The 18,341-nt window shown below is 38.5% G+C and overlaps 1 protein-coding gene across 6 annotated transcripts in view; it reads left to right on the top strand.

Moving 5' to 3' along the window:
- The window catches only part of WASF1 (WASP family member 1), a 100,407-nt gene extending 82,275 nt beyond the window's left edge, over window positions 1–18,132 (top strand). For all 6 annotated transcript variants that reach the window (XM_086744163.1, XM_086744166.1, XM_086744168.1 and 3 more), the window contains exons 3-9: window positions 1,201–1,335; window positions 9,854–10,007; window positions 10,704–10,821; window positions 11,650–11,822; window positions 13,954–14,133; window positions 14,940–15,577; window positions 17,221–18,132. In XM_086744163.1, coding sequence (XP_086600289.1) covers window positions 1,201–1,335; window positions 9,854–10,007; window positions 10,704–10,821; window positions 11,650–11,822; window positions 13,954–14,133; window positions 14,940–15,577; window positions 17,221–17,378 — 1,556 coding nt within the window. In that variant the 3' untranslated portion in view covers window positions 17,379–18,132. The remainder of the gene's footprint in view (window positions 1–1,200; window positions 1,336–9,853; window positions 10,008–10,703; window positions 10,822–11,649; window positions 11,823–13,953; window positions 14,134–14,939; window positions 15,578–17,220) is intronic.
- The last annotated feature ends 209 nt before the right edge of the window (window positions 18,133–18,341 follow it).

Below are 18,341 nucleotides of genomic sequence, written 5' to 3'. Positions count from 1 at the left end.
TGGTGGTCAACGGCTCAATGTCCATGTGGAGACCGGTCACGAGTGGCGTCCCTCAGGGGTCCGTGCTGGGCCCGGCCCTGTTCAACATCTTTGTTGGCGACATGGACAGTGGGATAGAGTGCACCCTCAGCAAGTTCGCCGACAACACCAAGTTGTGTGGTGCTGTCGACACGCTGGAAGGGAGGGATGCCATCCAGAGGGACCTTGACAGGCTGGAGAGGTGGGCCCGTGCCAACCTCATGAAGTTCAACCAGGCCAAGTGCAAGGTCCTGCACCTGGGTCATGGCAATCCCAGGCACAAATACAGGCTGGGCGGGGAATGGATTGAGAGCAGCCCTGAGGAGAAGGACTTGGGAGTGCTGGTGGACGAGAAGCTCAACATGAGCCGGCAATGCGCCCTTGCGGCCCAGAAGGCCAACCACATCCTGGGCTGCATCAAGAGGAGCGTGGCCAGCAGGTCAAGGGAGGTGATTCTCCCCCTCTACTCTGCCCTGGTGAGACCCCACCTGGAGTACTGTGTCCAGTTCTGGAGCCCCCAACACAAGAAGAACATGGACCAGTTGGAGAGGGTCCAGAGGAGGGCCACGAAGATGATAAGAGGGCTGGAGCACCTCTCTTATGAGGCCAGGCTGAGAGAGTTGGGGCTGTTCAGCCTGGAGAAGAGGAGGCTCCGGGGAGACCTGATAGTGGTCTTCCAGTACCTCAAGGGGGCCTACAAGAAAGATGGGGAGAGGCTGTTTAGTAGGGCCTGTTGCAATAGGACGAGGGATAATGGTTTTCAAATAGAGGGGGGTAGATTTAGATTAGAAATTAGGAAAAAATTTTTTATGATGCGAGTTATAGAACACTGGAGCAGGTTGCCCAGAAAGGTCGTGGAGGCCCCATCCCTGGAAACGTTCAAGGCCAGGCTGGATGAGGCTCTGAGCAACCTGACCTAGTCAGGGATGTCCCTGCTCCTTGCAGGGGGGTTGGACTAGATGACCTTTGAAGGTCCCTTCCAACCCTAACCATTCTATGATTCTATGATTCTAAAATTTATTTACTTTTCTGAACCATTCTTAATGAGCTCAGAAAGTAGAGGTTGTTACAAGTGGTACTCATGCATCTTAGATTAACTTAAAATAGTTAGAAATCTTTTTCAAGGCTAATTCATTTGGCTGTTTTGTGATATGCTTGACTTTTTTTTTTTTCCTATTTCAGGTAAATATGCTGAAGATATATTTGGTGAACTTTTCAATGAAGCACACAGTTTCTCATTTAGAGTCAACTCCTTACAAGAACGTGTAGATCGCTTATCTGTCAGTGTTACACAGCTCGATCCAAAGGAAGAGGAATGTAAGTTAACTCCTCCATTGAAGATTTCTTATTTTGTCACCCAGATGCCACTGATACGTGAAATGGAAATAACAGTAGTTTAAATTATATTTATAAGAATACAGAGCAAAGCATCATGAGGAAGAGGTCCATTTCTATTTTGTGCTGCAGGTTTCTTTTATAGCCTTGAGCAGCTTTCTGAGCTCAGCATTTTCGTGGTTACTGAACAGTACTGTTACCAATGAATTTACATTAAAACAGCTACAGGAGTATGTGTCACTTCAGTAGTATTCTATATTAATATTAATAATATGTAATACTATGTGAATGCTTGGGGAGAAGTCTTTACTCATTTTTTAACCTTCCTATTAATTCCTATTTGTCCAGGTAGGGCTTTTGCATTTAACTTGTTACCATCTTACTTTCTGTATGAAGTTACAGTTGTATAGCTCCATTTATTGATGCTATATATCTCCTTGGAGTCTTACTAAATAGCTTTAAATATTGGTTAGCACTGAGAAAACAAGTACTTCCAAAAGTCAATAGGGTATGGCTCGTGCTTATAGGATAGAATTTGTATGAGATTTAAATGATGCACAGGCTTTGTGATGACTATAGGAATGCTGATCACCTAATATGTAAATGCCACGAAGCTTTTTTGACTTCCTGAGTGTCTGTTGGTTAAAGGTGAAACCGTGAAAGTTCTTGTAACCCAGAATGGTTTTACAGTGTTCTAGTCTATCTGAATAAAATGTGGAAAGTACAGCAACATCCTAGCATGAAAAATAACTTCAAAATTGGATCCTGCAAGCAATCTGAAATACAAAAGCTGTTTCAGTTCTGAATGTCTAGGTATAATAGTGTGTCATTCAGGAAAAATGAAGTATCAAACCAGGAGCATGGTCTTCAGGCTGTGTTTACTTACCGATGTTGAAATTTCACTAATAGCAAAACTAAGCTGATTTGTGCTTTGCGTGACGTTAATTCTAGAGCAGGTTTCAAAAGACAGCTGTTTGCAGCTAGTAGCAGATTTTCCATGGAATCATGACTTGCCTAGGGGAATCCTTACATTAATGGGGTTTTCCAAGTCTCTTGACAACTGAGGATAAATCATACACATACACATCTTTTTCCAATAAAATACCATGTTTACTATGATTGGATAATGATAAAAATCCTTTCTGTGTACAGTAACAAATTGTCAGCAGTCGTAATCTTGTAAGAGCTGTAATACTCCAGACCGTTAATGTCATTTCTGCGTTTACCCTTGACAGCCTAGGTTTTGGTTTAAATCAGTGGGATATATGTGGATATGGCATATCTAGTATGGCAACCATTCACATTCCAGGAAAATGGAGACACCATTTTAAGTCACTGAGTTAAAGCATCTAAGGATGTTACAGGAGAGCAAAATGCAAAATTGTACTTTCCTTTGTAAATTGCTTTGACAAGTTTGGCTGTGGGTTTCAGTACTGAATATCCATAACTGCTTGATGTTAGAAAACTGCTAGAAATATTTTTAAATAGTCTGTAGTCCTAAATGCACCAGATCAATAACCTTTCACAGTGCTGTGTGTACTGTAGCATTTGCTGAAGAAGGGGACAGACGCTGCAGTTAAACAGGGCTGAAAGGAGGTCTGCTTGATCAAGTCCAGAGTGGCTAAGTGTTATTCAGATCTAATAGCCTAGATTTGTCTCTCATGCCATAGAATAGCAGTGACTCCTAGCACTTCAGAGGAACACATGCAGTCCTCAGTGTCAGGAACTATTAAATTACTGTTTTTATTAACCTAGAATATCCAGTTCTTGAGCCATACCCAGTGTTCCTTACTCACAAACGTCTGCCCAGAATGAGTCACCAGATGAGAACAAAGAAGATGAGAGGAAATTCAATGTTGTATTTCCGTAAAAATTATGAATCAGGAAACTGTTTCTCCTTCTGTATTCTGTTCTGGACTTGAAACTTAGAAATTCATCACAAATAGTTTTGTTTTAGTCCTAATCCTGGCTAAAATAGCTGGAGGATATTAATGCAAGAAAGTGTGGGGAAGAAACTTAAACTTGCCTTTCCTGCCTTTCTTAACCATCTGTGCACCAAGAATTAAGCAAATTTCAATGCTTCTGCGCAGCTAACAGCATATGTAAAATGGGCTGTGCTTGTAAAATGAGTCTCATTTGCGAAGTCTTTGCCAGCAGGCAGCAATGGAAGATTTAATGTGTTCCTTTGGGCCCATGCTATTACACAAGAGGAAGAAATTAAGATTCATTTAAAGCTAAGTGGCATGAACAAAACCAGCCCAAGTCGTTCGTTGAACGAGGTGCAGATACTTAACAAAGTGTTTCTGGTAGAGTCAGAGTAATAAAAAGCTCTATTTTTTTTTTTTTTACTAGTCTGTATGTTTTCTCATTTTGTATTATTACAATATCTCTGTGAAAGAATAAAACCAAAGGAGACCAAGTTTAGGATTGTATCCTGAAGGAACTAACTCCTGGTGCACAATCTTTCTGTCACAGAAGAATTGCTGTGAACTTGGTTTGGTTTGAATTGTTACACTGTTTTCAAATTCTTGATTTAGCAGAATTACTAAGTTCATATTGTAATTGATTTTTGTACATACTTTATTCTTTTTACATACATGTGGGTTTTTTTTCTCCTGGGAAGGAGAAAAACTAAACTTCCATACGGACAAAAATAAATCCTCTGCTTTCCTTCAGAAAACTGAAGTTTATTTCAATTGTATGGGAAACTAGCACACGTGTATTTTCTAGAGTTATCATAGCTTGGGTCTTTTTAAGGCTGGGAAAACCCGTTCTTGTTACGGAGGGTGAACTAAGGTTGACTGTTGCAGTTGCCATGCCAATATAAGGTATCCTCATAGGTCAGAAAATAAACCCTAAGAGTATAGTGTCTTTGCAACTGTTTTTAATTTCAGTATTAACTTTATAAATAACAGTACTAACTCTCTCTGTATATGTGGAAATTTTGTAAGTATAATAATAGATTTTTGTTATTTTACCATGTTTCTGAGAATTTATTTGTGCCATTAATCTTGAAGTACTACTACAAGTAAATAATTTCATATCTGAAGAAATCTGACAGTTTTTAAAGAATATTCATTTTAGCTTTTATGTTCTTTTTTGAAATGCTGATACACAGCACAGCTCTGATGTACAATGTAATCGTAGAATCATAGAACCTGTGCCGATAATGAAGCTTTAGGAAATTGTTGTGTATCACTCAGAAATGAATGGTATCATGGAAGAAGAGGAATTCAGAAACTAAGAGTTCGTCTACATATCTTGGTATTGATTTAGTGGTGCTTTAATATGAACTGCCTAATTCTATTTAAATCTCAAACTGGAGAGCATTGAGACTGCAGAGTCTCAAAGGCAGTGTATCAAACTCTTTATTTCTTAAAATTGTGACAAGCAACTTCAAAGACTTACTGGCGGAAGTCTATGGGCGAGCAGCCTGGCATGCTTCAGGAAAGGAATCAAACAATGTCTTGAATTGTATTTCAGTAGGCTTTGAATACATGTGCTTGGTTTTTTTTCCTAAACATTCTAGAAATATTGCCCTGTCATGAAAAGGATAGTAGTTCAGAAGTTTTGCTGGATTAATGCTAAAGAGATTTGAGCTTTTGCTGTGGACAAAAAAAAAGGTGGCATCTTGTGGGGAGACACCTAAAAAGCTTGGGGCCTAATTGTGGTCTGTATGCTTCTGAAAATGGAAGATTTGGTCAACTTTCAAATCAGGATACTCAGCACATTGTGAAACTTAGAAGAAAGGGTGGTAAATCCCATTTTAAGGGGCAGCTCACTTTTACTGTCTCTAGCCTCTTAAGAGGAATTTGGTGACTGGTGTATAAATGTAATCAAAGTTAAGAACAAGGAGCACATGAAAATTGGGTCATGACCTCCATGTGTAATATGTTAATGTGGAGAATTGCACTATTGTCCATTCATTAATAAGAATTTTCACCTCCAAACTCATATAAAGAAAAAGACTGTTAGATAAATTAAAGCACGCCGGTTCTCCTGGCACATCTGTGGTTAACTGAATGCTGGATTTGAATGTGTCTCCCTCTTAAAGATCTTTGTAGATGGGCTGAGCTCCAACTGCTCTCCGTGCTTTTTCTTCCAATTTTTTTAGCCTTCAATTCAACTTATGGGTTATTTAGTAAGTAAATCAGTTTTAAACTAGTGTGTCCAAGGCTTAATAGTTCAGTGGTAAAGCCATGATATTGCATAATTTGTATTTTGTGTATAAAAAGAAGAATCTGGACAAAATGCCATTTGCTAAGTAATGTGGCAGTTTTGTTGAGACTCACCAGCAGATTTACTGCTTGATGCAGCTGGGTGATTCACATCTTGCTGAACGGGCTGCTAGGGGCTGCCCGATTCTATACACTGCATCCAAAGCAGCTTCTGACTCCTCTTAAAATGGTTGCTCTAACATTTACGTCTTCTCTTCGTTTACCTGTAGTAGTTAAGCTACAAACATTCTCTGTCCAAAGAGTGCTTGAGCTGTTTGGATTTTTTTAAAAATCAGTGTTTCAGAAAATTGTATTTCTTGTGTTTGGGACAAGCCCAAAGGAGAGTAGTTTCTGTTCTGCAGAAGTAGTCACTCATGCTTAGCAACTATTAAACCTGCAGTGAGCAGTCAGAAGTATTCTGATGACAGAGAAACCTAATGTGTGTGCAATTCTAGGCATTGTTGAAGTGGATAATCATTAAAAAAAAATAAAATACATAAAGTAGAGATCCGGCTTCAAGATTGCAGCTTTTTTAAGAACTTCATCGCACAAATTTTCACCACCACCTCCCAATTAATTGCCTTTAATTGGAATTTTATGACTAAGTTGTTCATTCAGTGTTTTCAAATTGCTGCATAAGATTTTGAACAAAGGAAGGGAACTGAGGGGAACTTGAGTCCATTGATTTGTATATAATTTCCCAGAGCCATTCAGTTCTGGAAGGAGTCATAGCTGTTGCATTCAGGAGTTTATGGTCTTAAAAGTTGTCAGGATGAAATTCTACAGAAAGTGTTGAGAGAGTAAGCTTTTAAAAGGAATGTATATTATTTATTTATTTACAGCTTTAGGACAGTGATATTTTTTGGCCTAGAACCTCTTAATAAATTGTACATTTGAGCAATTTGAAAGGAATTATTAAAAATATCTAGTAACGGGGTTTTATTTCTTTTGTTGAGGTAAAATAAAATGTAATATTTAATATCTTTGAAATGTAAAAGTAGCAACTTTCTGTCAGTACGCTGATGTGCTCCATACCTGACTTTTACTACAAATTGAGGATTGCAGTTTCCTGAGAGGCTTAACAGAAGGTGGAATGTTACTATGTGTATATACTACCGATGTGTTCTTTTATTTAATTTGTAGTTCAGCCCAGAAGAAACCCAGTTATTATATCTTATTAGAGTGCAATTTAAGTACCTTTTTTTTCCCCAGTTCATTGTTGATTATGAATAAAATGGACTGACATCTCTCTTTCAAAACCAAATGTAGAAAAGGTTGGGAGTTTAGCTTTCTGACAGAGATAATTTTTAATTATGTGGTGTACAGAAAGTTAGACTGGCTGATATAATAGATCTTTTCATACAATCCAAACACAGTAACAATAAACTGGCATTTGTTCAGATTGTTGAATTAATGTTTAGCTGAAATTACGGACATGTCAACATTTTGCGAAACTGTTCAAGACCCCATTTTTTGTTCATTGCAGTAAACGCCAGTGGTGTAGCAGATGGACTTCCAGGAAAATTTATTTGTATTAAATTTAGGATCTTAGGCTATAGGAAAGTTGTGGTGCTAGTTAGTAATTAGGCAACTGGAAGCTTAAATTTATCAGCGTCGAGTCAAATCCCTGCAGCATTTCCAACTCCTCCTTCAGTGTCTCCTCTCTTCTCACACCTGATTTTGTAGATCCGATTTGTTTGACCTGTCCTCTTGCTGTGCCAGTTTGTCAACCAGCCAGCGCTAAGTGGCTGGATGACCAGCCAGGTTTTCGCATAGCCTACCCCCCTGAGGTGGCATGCCACACAGGGTTTCTGTTCCTTAGCCAGCTGGCAAGCCAAACAAACAGCTTTGTGAGCCAAACCGTGCCCAGCCCAGGATTACGCTGTGCTAACACCATGGGATTTACCTGATCCCTGTCCGCAGGCGAGTTGTATCAGCGTCATGATTCTCAGTATTTTGTGTGTGCCCCTTCCTTTCATTTCCTTAGTAATGCTGGCCTGTGTTTTGAGTAGTGGCATGCTTTTTAGTGAATGCCGGTCATTGGATATCAGCGCAGGAAATCCTGTTTAAAATTGTGCAGGGTATGTTTTCTATGAACACCTTTCCTATATAATTTTGTTTTAGAAAGCAAGTAATCTATGCTTATTGTTGAAGATTGATTGGTTATCCTCAAGTGAGTTGTCCCCTTGTACATGTTTACAAAAGTGGAGATTTGAACAAGAAAATGGAGATTATGGATTAGATCAGCTGTATTTGCTGATTAAAGAATGCTAATGAAGGGTTTATAGAACAATGTATATCTCAATAATATGGTGTCACGTACTCTGTGAGCATTTTAGTATTAAAACAAAGAACTGTATTTATTGGAATAAATCAATGTACTTCATTGCCTTCAGATTGTACACAGGTTCAAAGAAAGGTGTGCTAACTTCTATTTTTGTTGGCTTAGTCTCCCAATAAGTGACAGACAGTTTGAAGACTTGCAAGGTTGCCAAACAACTCTGAACAAGTACATTTGGTGAGATTTGTAAAACCAACAACCCAAACAAAAACCAGCTGAATTGTAAAAGAATCTAAGACTAGGTTTTTGGATCTGATAAACCCCAGTTCTTCTAACTGTGACGTTTTGCCAGCAAATAACAACCTGTGCTTCGTGATAGGTACAAAATACATATGGTTATTTACGAGTGCAAAAATACCTGCAGTAATTGAGTCTCCTAGCTGACATTCATACGTTGTGATACTTCTTTCACACACTTAAAAAGGCTTCTGAGCAGCTATTTAAAGGTATTAAAAAGAATAAAAACACTGTAATGAAATAGACCCTAAGGGAAAACAAGGGGAAGCTTCTCCAGGAACACACAACCTTGCTGTAATAAACTTCAAAAGCCAAACTGAAAATCAAATAAATCCCATCTCTAGCCTCACAAAGGATGCTGCCAGTACACTTAGGGAAGAAGAGAGAACATTCCAGGAATTGCAAGCCCTTTGGAAAAAATCCTGCGTTCTGCCCCTTTGTGATCATACAATAGAAATCCAGCTCTGTGTGTGTGTACATACATACCTGTACACTTGTATGTGTCGCAGGAACCAGAGTAAAATGCAGCTTGCAGCTTAAGCAGATGCAATCTTTTTAAAAAAATGTTGCTGAAGGCCGTGGTGATATGGGGGAGGGGGTGTCCTCTCATCTTGAGTAAAGGGGCACTACTGTCAACCTGCTTGTATAAAATCAACATAATTATTTATAGATAAAATGCGTGTGCTTAAAATACTGTCTTTGCTAGTATGTTTTAAAGCTGCATGTTTTCAGTATTGTTTGTGACTAAAAAAGAAAAGCCCAAACCAATGGAAAGGACTTCTGCTTTATGTAGCGAAAGGCTGGCTGCCGGGTCAGCCTTGAGACACACCTGGACTTCACAGATGTGGGAACTGAGGATCAGGGAGGGAGAGAAATGTGAGACTGAACAGGTGCGCTGTTTCCAGGATTAAAAGTGCAAGTTTCATCAGTTTTGGTCACTTTTCCATTAATCTTTTTCTAAATTTTAATGATTGCGAAATAGAAAAAGACGTATGGGCCAGTAAGTCAGTATATTTCGAATCACTGTTTAATCTATTGTGTTCCCCTAGTGTTATTTTCCTTTTAATCTTACATAAAGATAATTGATTATTCCTAACTACTGTGCTTAAAAATTCAAGGTATCTCACCTGCGTTAAACAGAGAAGTCTCATCTTGATTAAACAGTATGATTAAAAAAGAGCAATTGACTAGTTTCATATGTATCACCCCCCACTAAAACTCACTCATATCAGTAACAAACATAAGTGATTTGCTGATAGTATACAGGTAAAATCCGTACTTCAAGATAGAGAGTAAATTTTTTTAGTACCAAAAACGTTGTGAAATTGAGTTGTTAAATGCTATTAGATACTTCTGAACTACAGAATGATGTTTTATAGCTACAGTAAGTAATTTGTTGAACTACTCTAGAGAGACAGAGTTCTGGTGTCTATCCAGGTGAGCAAAAATTTCCTGTGAAGCTAAATAGAAGATAATGTACCAGAACATTACAAGCATGTTCTTCACATAATCTGACAATATCTTGCTGTGGCAGTAGTGCTAGATGAATTCATATTTGCTGTAAAATGCGTAAGATACTAGTAGGAATGCTTAATATTTGTATTCTAATCCAGCATAAAGCAATTCCAGATTAATTCAAATAAACTATTATTGGTGGTGTGGTTTTTTTGGTTTGTTTTTTTTTAACAGCCATATCCCCTTTCAGTGTCACTGCAGGACATTACGATGAGGAAAGCTTTCCGGAGTTCCACAATTCAAGATCAACAGCTGTTTGACCGCAAAACTCTGCCTATTCCTTTGCAAGAAACTTATGACATTTGTGAGCAGCCTCCTCCGCTTAACATTCTCACCCCTTACAGGTTAGTAAAATAAAGTTAATCAAAAGCAATTTGTAGATTATTTTATATAATAGAGATGCTATATCCAGGCACCTTGCTCATGTTGAGTAGGACTTGAATATTTAAGGAGCCAGGCTAGAAAGCAGTAAAGCTGCTGGAGGAATACTGGCAGCAGGAGACATAAGTGTTAAAACTTTACTCCACTTTACTCAAATTTCACCCCAGCGTAACAATGGTAAGAAAAAGCCATTTTTACTCTGTATTTATTAAACTGTCCAATGCTCTTGGATGCAAAGTGAAGAAAATAAGCAGTTTAAGTACGTAGAAAGAAAGTTCTTTAATGGAAATGAATGTTGTTTGCTGTCCCAAAGCCAATTTGAGTCCGTAGTTGAACACGAGCAGCCACATGAATTTGCTCATTATTCTGAGAGCAAGATTTGAGTCACTGGAATGGGAGTTCTGTGATTTATGATACTCTTTTTTTATCTACAGCTTGCGTTAAAGTTACTTTTCTAAAATCAGGACCCTGAATACAAGGAAAGATAGTAAAGAATGATGACACAGGAGGTCAATGTTCATCTTTTTAATGTTCTTCAGTAAAATATTTCAGGGTCTGAGATACTAGGTATTCCTCAATATGTCTTTCCTTTGCCTTAGCATTTGGATTTACGTGTTGTCAAATAAATAGTATGCCCTATTTGCGCCATTGTGTTCCAGGGATGACGGAAAAGAGGGTTTGAAGTTTTATACCAATCCTTCATACTTCTTTGATCTGTGGAAGGAAAAAATGTTGCAGGACACCGAGGACAAAAGAAAAGAAAAGAGGAAGCAGAAGGTACATACGTTAGCTTTATGTAGCTTCTGGTTGCTTTATCCTGGGAAGGGTTTACTTGCAGATACAGTACTTTTTTGGTTATGCAATTATTAACAATCCAAACTTTACAGAGTCATCTTCATTCAACTAAAACTAGTTGTGTTCATTCAGTTCCATCAACTTTAACAAATAAGAGATCATAATAAGAATATTATAATATGGAGGGGCCTAGAGCTTTCGTGCCGTCTTGATGTAACTAGCAGCAGGCTTGCCAAAATTTCTGTCTTCTAGCAATGACTCAAAAAGGAGAAAAAGGAGGAATTTAGCAAGAATAAAGAATTTCACTGGAACGCTTTTTTATAATACAAAAATCTGATAATTTTGGAGGTGAAAAAGCTTGAATGACATTCTAATAGATACGTTTCCTCTAAACTGGAAGAAATTAGTAGCACTAGAGCCCTTTGTTTATATTTTCTTAACAGTAAACACACACTTTTTCAAAGGTAATGCTACTTTTTTGTTTCACCATTATTCTGTATATTTCATACGTAAAGACAGTAAATATAAGTGTCAGATTCATAATTTCATTGCGTACTTAGAGTAAAAAGCTACTTACACAGTTATTTTTGTCTATATTATTCAGCTAATTATCCAATAGACTGAAGTTTCTGCCTCTGGCAAGTTTTTTTTTGTTTAGTCGGCTTTTTCAGTCATATTTAGACTGAAAGTAAATTTTTCTCGCGGTTGAATTGGGATTGGTTTTCCTTATTTTGTGGCTAATGTTTAAGTGCAACTGATTAAAAACCACTGTCTTAGTTGTCAGCTTTGTTTTGCACAACTCTCCTACAGCAGAAAAATCTAGATCGCCCTCATGAACCAGAAAAAGTGCCAAGGGCACCTCATGACAGACGGAGAGAGTGGCAGAAGTTAGCCCAAGGTCCAGAGCTCGCAGAAGATGATGCTAACCTCTTACATAAGCACATTGAAGTTGCTAATGGCCCAGCTTCACATTTTGAATCAAGGTTTCTTTTTATTTTTTCTATCTTTTGTTAAGTAGTGATATTCATGCTGCATAGTGAACATGCTTGAGAAATGGTACTTGATGAGATGCTACTGCTGTTCCTGAAATGCACTGGAAATAATTGATTTAGCTCAGTCAAAACTCAGTTTTAAAATACTTAGTCAGTGTGTCCTTAAGGGAGTAGTTACTGTCCTGTTATTTTTAAGAGTAGTGTGTATCCTTGAAATTCATTTTATCCTCGAGGATGTGTTGTTGTCTGCAGATTGAAGAAGGTGTAGTGTCACTGTTGCAAGCTTGTGTGTCACTACAGGTGTGTCACTACATCCCAGTGTTGACCCCCAAAATCCCTATTATTCCAGTCTCTTCATTTTTCTTAAGCAGACACTGCCAAGACTATATGGAGGGTGTGATGTGAACAAATGTCCACTTGGAACTCAGATATCTGAGATCACTGAGCTTCTCTTTACTCTTGAGCAGACCTAAGATTTGATTGACATTTCTGGTAATAGTCTATTACAAAATCCAACCTGTTGGATTCTCATTTCACAGCACGTATTTGCTGGTGGCTAAAAGTAGCATTTCACATGGTAAACACCTGCTGTGTTTATGCTTCTGGTGTTTGTGTGAAACCAGCTGAGAAACTTTTGATAGGACAGAGGGCTGGCAACTAGCACTAGGAGTTTTGGTGGTGTGCTTTTGAGAGGTTGTTTGTTTCTTAATTAGAAAGCATTCCTTGTCCACCAAAACTAGCTATTTTTTTTCCCTTATCTGTCACTGGCCAAAAGCACCATAAGAGAGTATTTTGTTTAGCTTTGTAAGGCCTTCAAACAAACTGCATAGTGACAGTGGGTAATTATAACAACTCTAGGAGACAGTGTTTTCTGTCTGAAAAATGGAAAAACCTGTTTGTAGAAAACTTAGCTCTCTGAATTTAGAAACTAAAAATGGTCTCAGTGCATTTCAATCAGTGGAATACAACTCAAGTTATGGTAATTAGCATTTTTCTAGGAACAACTTTATAATATCTTAACTTTGTTGTTTCAAGTTGTTGGCAGAAACATCTCCTTTCCTGCTGTCCTTCTGTTGTGTTGTACAGCAGATTCCGCACTAGACACACTTGTTGCAGGACTCCTTTTGTATCCAGGACCCCAGCCTAAATATTTATTATCTCAGTACCATTAATGCAATTATGAATAATGCTGTAGTGCTTGGTAGCACTGCATGTGCAGGTCATGTCAGTCAGATACAGAACAGCACCATGCTTTTCAATAACGGAGTAAGACTTCACCCCCAAGTAATTTAACACGTAGATACTACAGTGGTGGCAGTATGTGGACGATGTAAAGTGCTGCTTTACTTGTTGGAAAGTGATCTGCAAACACGTTTCCTCTGAATTTAATGGAGAATTTTTTAAAAAAGCTTTAATTGAGTAGTTAATTAAAATTTCCTAACTGATCAGGTCCTTGAGATGTTTCTCAAGTTGTCGTTAACAAGGAAGGTGAATAATTTTAAGACAGTTATCTTTATGTACTGCTACTACTCAGTAGTAATATTTAGATTATCTTCCCTGTATTTGTTGTATAGCTACAAAGTATTAAGTCTAAATTAGTAGGTTCTCTCTGTATTGGAATATAGATCCTCTGACAGAATTTCAACTAAATTATTCAGTTGTAAGTTCTACCATTCTAATGTTGATGGATGTTTAATGAATGTTATAAAAGAATATGGTTGCATGTATGTAGGGATTGAGGAGCAGAAACGACGATGAGTATAATGTCTGTTTCGTAATACACTCTGGTGTATATGTATTTCTGATTGTATTGCGATGTTTACTTAACTCAAAATAATGTGACTAATAAACACTAAGATCACACACATACTGTAGAAATTGTCTGATCTGTTTGTCAAAAGCATTAAACCCTTGAGCTGCTAGAAGCAATGCATGGAAAGTGAGATAAATTATTAAAAAGCCATCAAGTACAATATGAAACATTGGTGCAGAGAAGATACTTGAATTCAGAAATCAAAGTAGAGAACATTATAGGACATGAAGTATAGAATATTAACTGAGGGCATTAAAAGTTACTTTTACTGAAGCTTACGCTGGGTCATTTTTCACTCTTTTCCTGCAGATCTCAGGCGTATGTGGACCATATGGATGGGTCATATTCACTTTCTGCATTACCCTATAGCCAGATGTCAGAACTTCTGAACAGAGCTGAGGAGCGAGTGTTGGTCAGACCACATGAACCACCACCGCCACCTCCGATGCATGGAGCAGGAGATGCGAAACCTGTGCCTCCTTGTGTTAGGTACGGAGTGGTCAAGCCACATGCAGATTTACTGGGGAGTTTTAGTTTTCCACCATGCCCCTAGTAGTCCATTAGTGTTATTTTCATGCAGCCCAGGCAGTACACACATAGTAGGGGCTGTGTCAGTCCACAGCCCTGACGCGTCTGCAGCTGCAGGGCCATGCAGGAGTTGGAGACAAAGGTCAGAATCTAACCCTGATAGGGTGCCATTGTGGAGACATACCTCACTTTGCCATTAATATTTAAATTAATATTGTCTCTTGAAAAAGCACATCTTTTTACTCTTCAGGGGATTATACACAGAAATACATAACTCTTTTGATTAGTTTTCCACAACAGCTGAAATAAATCCTTCAGTCGTTTTCTAGGAAAATAATTTTACTGTTCCCTTTTGTTTTCTTCAGTTCACCTATTCATTGCACTATAATGACTATCTAGCACATAAATATACCTCTCTGTACATAGAATTGATGACCTTTGATATTATCTCACTCACCCTGTCATCAAACCTTAAATACTTACTTTAAATGTTACTCATCCTCATTGCTTTACTGGTTTTTGTTTTGTTTTCTTTGTATAAGAGCTGAAACTCAGTTAATAGCAAAGGTCTGTTGGAAGACTGATGCATACTCCATACTGAGAATTAGATTTCCTTGTATATGAGATATGACTACCTTGCAATCATCATAGTACATAAAGTTCTTTAATGCCCAATGTTCAATATTCTTAAGTTGCAGAAATGAATCTGTTGCTATTTTTCCCACTCTCCAGCTCTACTAACTTTGTCCTGTTATTGGATATTTCAGTTCTACTACCGGCTTGGTAGAAAATCATCCTCAATCACCAGCAACAGGCAGAACACCAGTGTTTGTGAGCCCCACTCCTCCACCACCGCCACCACCACCTCTTCCATCTGCTTTGTCAACTTCATCATTAAGAGCTGCTATGACTTCCACTCCTCCACCCCCAGTCCCACCACCCCCACCCCCTCCCACAGCTGCTCTGCAGGCCCCAGCTGTCCCACCTCCACCAGCTCCTCTCCAGATAGCTCCTGGAGTCCTACATCCAGCTCCACCTCCAATTGCTCCTCCCCTAGCACAACCTTCTCCTCCTGTCACTAGAGCTGCCCAAGTGTGCGAAGCTGTACCTGTTCACCCAGTTCCTCCTCAAGCTGAAGTACAGGGACTTCCTCCACCACCTCCACCTCCTCCCTTGCCTCCTCCTGGCATCCGACCCTCCTCTCCTGTCACAGTTGCAGCCCTTTCTCACCCTCCTCCTGTTCTGCACCCACCTTCCACAACCATTGTCCCTGGCCCTCATGCTCCCCTGATGCCTCCATCTCCACCATCCCAAGTGATTCCTGCTCCTGAACCCAAACGCCATCCTTCAACTCTTCCTGTAATCAGTGATGCTAGAAGTGTTCTGCTGGAAGCAATACGGAAAGGTAATGTTTGGCTATTAAGGGGCAAAAAGAATTGTCTCAGAAATTTGCTAAATACACATTAGCTTTGAGAGATGGAATATTTCACATGCATAAGAAGTTGGTTTAGAGGAATGCATCTTAAGTCTGTTTCTGCTTTATATTCTCTACAGCATATGCATTGCCAAATAGACAGATTTTTGTCAATTTGTAACTGCACTTGCCAGATGTTTAGTTTGGATGGCAAAACGGGTTCTCTGTGGAAGTTAGTTTTTTTTAAAAGTACGTGCGTTTATAGATGATCTATGGAGGTTGTATCTTCATTTATGTTTACCTGAAAATGTAGCTATTTCTGATAATCTGCGGATTGTGTAGAAGACAAAAACGTTGTTTTTTACAGGCTGTTAGATAAAAGCAGAACAGATCAATTGGCATTGGAATTTTGATTATGTATCAATGTATTACAAGAACATATAAATGACATTCAGAAATCACTGCTTAAGACTTAAAGCTGTTAAGTGTCTGGTCTTGACAAGTCCCAGCGCAGTAGTGGAGCAGTCTTTACGTTGCAAGGTGCCCCGCTGGCCGAGTGGCAGTGAATGGCGGAGGTGCAGGGCACTGTTTTCCGGATGACGAAGCGAGGAGCTGTGTGTACAAGCTGTACCTTTCAGCTTACGTGCCTAGGGCCAGAAAAGCCCCCACTGCACTGAGTGCTGCTGTGTGACTGTGTGGTGTCTTTGAACAGTTAGTCTTTCTCAAGTGTTCAGAGTGCTGCATTCTGCTTTTCCCTTGAAAATATACAGAACATACAGAATCTGTGTGATACTGTAATATAAGCAGGTAGGCTATAATGCTAGTTCAGGATACTCTTAAAGTATCTATATGCACATGAATTGATAACATCATTCAATCTAAAGAAGTATCTACGGCAGCTGAGTACAACAGTGGTGCATGAACATTAGCAGGGAATGTCAGGGAAAAACCTAATAAAGGAGAGCCTACTGGTATAGTTTAGGTGATTCCTGAAAACACTTTGGACCAAGTCTTGCACAAGAAACAAACAGCTTAAATTCCACGTGAGGACCTGCGCTTGTGTTGCCTGTCAGTTGACAACAGAGAGTTAAGTACAGGATGTAGGTCGTGTTCAGACTCTGTCAGTCTGTGGTGTCATGAGTATAAAATCAAAATATATAATCACTGTCATGTTTCTAACCAAGTTACTGGATTTAACTTCCTCACACTATTGGTATGTGTTATTTCTCCTTTGTGTTTAATCGTTAAGTAATACTTTATACCAAAACAGATCATTACACGATCAAAACTGTGTTACAATAAATCCTGTCTTGTTAGGATACTCAAATAGCTATAACTTTTAATTGAGACCATGAAGAGAGAGCATAAAAATTCTTTGGAAATGCAAATAATAAAATGGCTTAATCACTACAATGGTACTAAAAATGGAGGTGTGTAGTAGAAGGGCTGGTGATCTAGTCTGGCATTGCCATTCTGACATTCCTGTCTTTAAAAACTTGCTGGAGAACTTCCGTCTGAGAAGGCCAGTGCCATCAACCTTAATTTTTGCTTAGAAAGCATTTTGTGAATCGTGAGCTAAGTACTCTGTATAATGATAAAGGAGAGTAACATGTTTGTGATTTGGTGTTCTTTAGGCATTCAGCTACGCAAAGTTGAAGAGCAACGTGAACAAGAAGCAAAGCATGAGCGCATTGAGAATGATGTTGCTACTATACTTTCTCGTCGCATCGCTGTGGAGTACAGTGATTCAGAAGACGATTCAGAATTTGATGAAGTGGATTGGTTAGAGTAAAATTATTACATTGCTGTACACTGCAAAATCGAATGCTAATGTCCATTGTGGTGCTTGTTCTTTGAAAGTTTGATGGTCATTTCTAGTGTTTTTTGTATTCTTTTCTTGACATAATTAATCCATGTTTTTCTACTTTTCGGTTGACAAAAAGCTCCTAGTGCATCTTTGAAACTAAATGTTTTACAGTGGCTTTTCTTACACATCTTTTTTGAAAGAACATACTTTGTTCCAATAGACCACTAAGTATTACGCATGGGCAGCTGTTGATAGAGTAGCAGTTTCAATTTTTTGGCATATCTTAACTGTGCACTTTGTGAATTTTAAGTTAATGAAGGTGACTGAGATTGACATTCCAAGGGCAGCTGTATGTACTAATGAGCCTTACTCCACTTCTGATAGTGTTTTAGAACATTAAACTTAGCTATCAAGAGGTCACTGCCTCGATTACATCTGTACACTGAAAGTACATATAGTTAGCAGCACTGAACACACTGAAAGGAAAATGGATCTTTGGGGGGTTTTATTATTGTTTTATTGTTGTTTTTAAATAATTATGGCCTTATTTGAATGTTTAGAGATTCCCTTTCCCTTCTTCCCTCCCAGGTACATATTGTGTGGTACTATTTTTGCCTGCATAATGAAAGTTTAAGTTTTTTTTTTTTCCTTGTGAAATCTTTTGACTTAAACATGCTGTGTAACTTATGTAACTGTTAAAATAACAGTTTGATTTAATAAATGGTTCATTTTAAATGTTCCTGGCTGTTGCTTTTTCAGTGAAGCCTGCTTTTCACTGGTATGCCTGAGGGATCCTTGGATTTCAAAGATTTAATCTGTGGTCTACAGAGTTACAATAAATATTCTACACTTGACCTAAGGACCCATGTTAAACAAGAAAACATGTTATCATCAAACGATATCTATATGCATATCTACAAAAAACCTGAAATCTTACTGTGATCCATT

Source organism: Chlamydotis macqueenii, chromosome 3 (assembly GCF_036417535.1).
Source record: "Chlamydotis macqueenii isolate bChlMac1 chromosome 3, bChlMac1.mat, whole genome shotgun sequence".
NCBI lineage: Eukaryota > Metazoa > Chordata > Aves > Otidiformes > Otididae > Chlamydotis > Chlamydotis macqueenii.
The sequence above is the reverse complement of the archived record's forward strand: the minus strand, read 5'-3'. Positions and strand labels throughout refer to the sequence as shown.